This window comes from Austrofundulus limnaeus, unplaced genomic scaffold (assembly GCF_001266775.1).
Source record: "Austrofundulus limnaeus strain Quisiro unplaced genomic scaffold, Austrofundulus_limnaeus-1.0 Scaffold100, whole genome shotgun sequence".
In the NCBI taxonomy this organism is placed as follows: Eukaryota; Metazoa; Chordata; class Actinopteri; order Cyprinodontiformes; family Rivulidae; genus Austrofundulus; species Austrofundulus limnaeus.
In genome coordinates, this window is record NW_013952502.1 from 787,242 (window position 1) to 792,179 (window position 4,938).

The 4,938-nt window shown below is 38.9% G+C and overlaps 1 protein-coding gene across 3 annotated transcripts in view; it reads right to left on the bottom strand.

The window, feature by feature from the left end:
• The window catches only part of dnajb6b (DnaJ heat shock protein family (Hsp40) member B6b), a 26,690-nt gene that overhangs the window by 12,109 nt on the left and 9,643 nt on the right, over positions 1 to 4,938 (bottom strand). For 2 of the 3 annotated variants that reach the window (XM_014013340.1, XM_014013343.1), the window contains exons 3-5: positions 1,756 to 1,865; positions 764 to 826; positions 458 to 562 (exon numbers count right to left, since the gene is read on the bottom strand). In XM_014013340.1, the coding sequence (XP_013868794.1) occupies positions 458 to 562; positions 764 to 826; positions 1,756 to 1,865 (278 nt within the window). The remainder of the gene's footprint in view (positions 1 to 457; positions 563 to 763; positions 827 to 1,755; positions 1,866 to 4,938) is intronic. The other variant, XM_014013342.1, reaches the window with a different exon arrangement.

The window sequence follows — 4,938 nt, forward strand, 5'->3', positions numbered from 1 at the left end:
TGATTGAGCAATAAACCCATTGCTAATCCCTCACAGCAATTTAATATAAATCTGTTCACATCAGCAGGTTATCTGAGGTCCTCCATCCGTATTTTCAGTTGCAGGCCGAGTTATTTTTGCGTTCCCCTCTGTCATGTGGATGGAGGACCTCAGATAACCTGCTGATGTGAACAGATTTATATTAAATTGCTGTGAGGGATTAGCAATGGGTTTATTGCTCAATCATCCATCTTAAAAYGGCACAGGAAGAGCTGTCTTATAGACAAACTAGTTAGGTTTATAGTGTTCTTTTTCTGACTCTTCTTAGTGTTTCCAGACCACCGGTGTATATTTTTGACCAGATAATAATAGCTGCTACACACTCCCCACCTCTGCACTTAGCTTCTTCRCCATTTCTGAAAACAACAGACCCTCTGCAGTGCCTGTGAGCGCACAGGCAGGAAAAGGACAGACTTACGGAATAAATCTGCAAACGGATCTCTGCCACCGAAGAATTCCCTGAAAACGTCCTCAGGATTACGGAATGTGAAGTTGCTGCTGCCAAAGTGATTGAAGTGGCCTCCTGTAATTAATTGCAGAAGAAAAAGAAAGATTTTTAAACACACCTTTGAGCTATACAATTAATGAAAATATTATCAATCAAATATCAAACTGTTAAATTCTCGCCATAAATCAAAAAGGACTTTGTTATAATTTATGAAAACGTTTCAGTCCTTTATATAAGATTAAACAGTTATAACAATTTTAAAATGTATTTTCTTACCACCGCCTCCTCCTCCTGAAAGGCCTTCTTTTCCGTATCGGTCATAAATATTCCTTTTGTTTTCTGGGACACAAAATAAAATGACTTCAGAAAAGAAGAATCAGTTAAAAAATTATTTCTTTTTCACATCTAAGATTGTGATAGTCTTCAAATTGTTCTCTTAATTTCACAGAAAATGTAAGCTGAATTTGATTACGAATAACAAACCAACAAATCATTCCCAAATTATTTCACAGATATCCTGTTCATTGAAGAGAGTCAGAATTTCAACTTGAATAAAAACCTCATTTCAGCAAAGAACTGCTGATCAGTCAGAGTCTTACCGCAAAGTCATCTCATAAAAACACAAAGTAAAAAAGAAACGCATAAAAAGATTTTTGGTGTGATAACAAAGGAGACAAGCATTTCAGCATTCCTAACAACGAACCGAGTAAATTCTTTGGAATTGCTGACACAATGACTCGCCATTCCCCACAATAGGTGTTTGTATAGCTCTTAAAAATATAATTAGAGTAAGTTTAAAAGATGTCACGTTGTATTTTCGAACAACTTAATTTGCTAACAGTTAAATTATTTAATGGCTTTGAAAATATTAAGATAGCTGAGATTAGAAAAAAACATTGATAATAAAAATTTGAAGTGACTGGTATTAAATGTACTGATGCATCTCAGTAATCCAGGTAAAAAATCAAAAGGAAAAAWTTTTTTTCTCCTACAGTGCTGCCATTGGCAGTATCACTCCACCCACTGTTAACAATAGGTGTTAATTAGGTGTGAACGATAGCCATGTGATGTAAGTATCAGTCACCTGGAGGCAGGACTCAAAAGCCTGAATTTTGCCTGAAACTAGACTGAAGAAGTCTTGGAGGAGACGAAACGTTTCATTAAAGAAGAACCCGTCCAGAAGACCTATACAATTTTTTTCCTTTTGACTGGTATTAAAAATATAAATAGCACACTTAAGACAGTTTATTTGTCAAGTAAAATCTTACCATCTGAGAGGACTTCATAGGCCTCTGACAGCTCTTTGAACTTCTTCTCTGCCTCCTCTTTGTTGTCTGGGTTCTTATCTGGATGCCATTTCAGTGCTAATTTTCTGTAACTGAAGCACAAATAAAAAGTTAAAAGCACTAAAAAAAACACAATGGTGTTAAAGATTTTATTTATTGAAAACAATTAACTGAGTTTACAAAAAAACAGAAGGACACTGTGACCTGCGATCATGGTCAAAATAAAGAATTTCTAAATATTTTGAAATTCCCACTTCCTGTTTCAGTCTTACTTAATATAGCAGCAAAGTTCTCAAAATTAGGTAAATAAAACTTTAAATTGTCCATAAAAAACGTAAAACATGAAACTTTGTTATATTCTTCTCACATGAAACACTTTTTATGTTATACAGTATTATAAATTCTAGAAAGTATGGTTAAGTCTTGTAAACACAATATTAACAACTATCACAGCTTTTTACATTGTGATAATGATCAATCTCTGTATGACAACTTTATTTTGTTTATGTTAAATATCAGTTTTTCTTTACAGCTTTACAGTTGTTTTGTTAGGTTCATTTTGTACTCCAATTAAGACGAGCACCCTTTTGTTTCACTCTATTTTTAAAGAAAACCGGACTTGACAAGCTCATTTTGAATAACTACTTGACGCCACCCATCAATTTGGGAAGAGTTCCAAACAAGCTGGAGTTGACCCGTTTTCACTGAGGAAGATTATTCACAAGTGGAAAACAAGCAAGACAAATGCTGTTTCTCCAGGTTTGGATGACCCTTCAAGTTCAGCTTAAGTTCAGGTCAGCGCATAAAACCAGAAGAAACAACTCAGAGCTACATTTCGGTCTCTTCTTGTCACAGTTAACTTGTAAAATGTTACAGCCACTGACAGTGCAGTTAAAAATAAATTAAATAATTATGACTTGTTTATTCCTGATTACTTGCTCAAAGAAAGATCTTTTTTTAATAAAAACAAGGCACAAGAATTTTGTTTTAGTTAAAGGTGTTAAAACAATGTAGATTAGGGGTGCACCAATAGATCGGCGGGCCGATAGATCGGCCCAATTCCCTTAATTTTAGGCGATCTGCGATCGGCAGATTTTTACATGAGAAAAAATTTTTTCTGCCGATTTTATCTACTTTCGCAAAGTTCCAAAAATCAGCTGCCTGTCCCCTTTTCCTCTGCTGTGTGTGCTGCTGTGAGAGAGGCTGACAGACCCGCCCACCAAGTCACATCGTCTGCACATGCATTATTACAGTTCACTCAGAGCAGGCGTTATGTCGCTGGTTTGGTAGTATTATACTGTTAAAGAAAACGACCAAAAGGTAGCTATGTGCAATATATGTAAGACTGAAGTTTGTCGTGGTGGAGACAAAATCAGATCCTTCAATACTATAAACCTCGTTCGCCATTTAAGGAACCACCACGCCGCTGAGTATGCAGCATTTGAAGAACGCAATCAAGCTAAGGCTAAGGCTAAAGCTAGCAGAAGCACAAAGCCAGCAGGCCCGATGTTAGCTCTTCTGAGCAGTGAAAAGAGCAAAGCAACTACGAGGAAAATTATAGAGTTTATGGCATTGGACGATCAGCCGTTTTCAGTCGTCGAGGATCAAGGTTTCAGAAACTTGATGCAGCACTTGAACCCACGATATAATCTGCCCAGTCGAAGATACTTTTCCGACATTGCGTTACCGGAGTTGTTTGACCAAGTTTTGAAACACACGCGCGGCCTGCTAGCCGATGCTAAACAGCTCAGCTTTACAACAGACATCTGGACTTCTGATGTAAGTTTAATGTCCATGTTGAGTCTCACTGCGCAGTGGATTGACGAACAATTTGAACGTCATCAGGTACTTTTAAACTGTAAAGAAATGCCGGGGTCTCACACTGGGGCCAACTTAGCAGCAGAGTTTAAGGCGATGCTGGATCAGTGGGGAATTGATCATGCTAAAGTTCATGTTGTTTTACGGGACAACGCTCGTAATATGGCCAAAGCACTGGATGACGCCAAYTTGAAAAGTTTGCCATGCCTGGCACACACACTGCAACTGGTTGTAAATGAGGGACAGTTAGCGCAGTGCAGCATCGCAGATATTGTCGCAGCAGGAAGGAGAATTGTTGGGCATTTTAAACATTCATSGCTTGCCTATTCCAGACTCTACGACATACAGGCTCAGTTAGGTCAGCCCAGGAAGCAGCTGCAACAAGACGTTTCAACGAGATGGAACAGCACAGTCTACACTAACCATCCTTGCACCTTTTGAGGAGCTCACTAAGGAGATCAGCTCATCAACAGCTACAGCTGCAGATGTCATCCCAGCCATCACTGCAYTCAAGCGGCTTCTGGAGAGGCGAGCAAATACAGACCATGGAGTGGGCACAGCCAAAGCCACACTGTTGGAGGCTGTTGTGAGAAGATTCAGCACCATAGAGCATGAGCCCCTGTACAGCTTGGTCACTATTCTTGATCCAAGGTAAGTAACTATGAATACTGTATTTTCTACACAAAATGATTTTTAACCTACTACTATATTTCTGTGAACATTTAAATTAAAATTTGTATTTTATTAAAATGTTTTTTTACATGCAGGTCATAAAAATGTATGATGTTTATAAAAACACAGTGAATGACATATTTTTCTTTCTTTATGCAAAACAAGGTACAAGAATCGCTACTTCTCAGCACAAGTGAGAGACGAGGTGAAACAGCTCCTTTTGGCCAAACTTGTAGAAAGGGAGACCAGATGCACACCTGTGGATGAAGAACCTGTTAGAGGATCATCAGCTGAACTGGGACCTCCTGACACAGATGCCCCTACAGCCAAAAGGTTCAGTCTACTGTTTGCAGTACACAATGAAATCCTGCAGGAGAACATAGATAAGGAGCAACAGCTGGCCAGCCCTTCAGCCATGCAGGTACAGAACTACTTATCTGAGGYTCCCATCGACAGGAACCAGGACCCATTGGCCTACTGGAGGCTCAATGAAAATCGTTTCCCTCATCTTGCACTACTTGCCCGAGCCTATCTTTCTGCCCCATGCACAAGCATTGAAAGCGAGCGCCTGTTTAGCTTGGCTGGACATGTAGTAGATGAGAAAAGAAGTCACCTGCTGCATTAGAGCATCTTTTGCACTACAAGGAAACCTAAAACTCAAAACACTTCATTGGT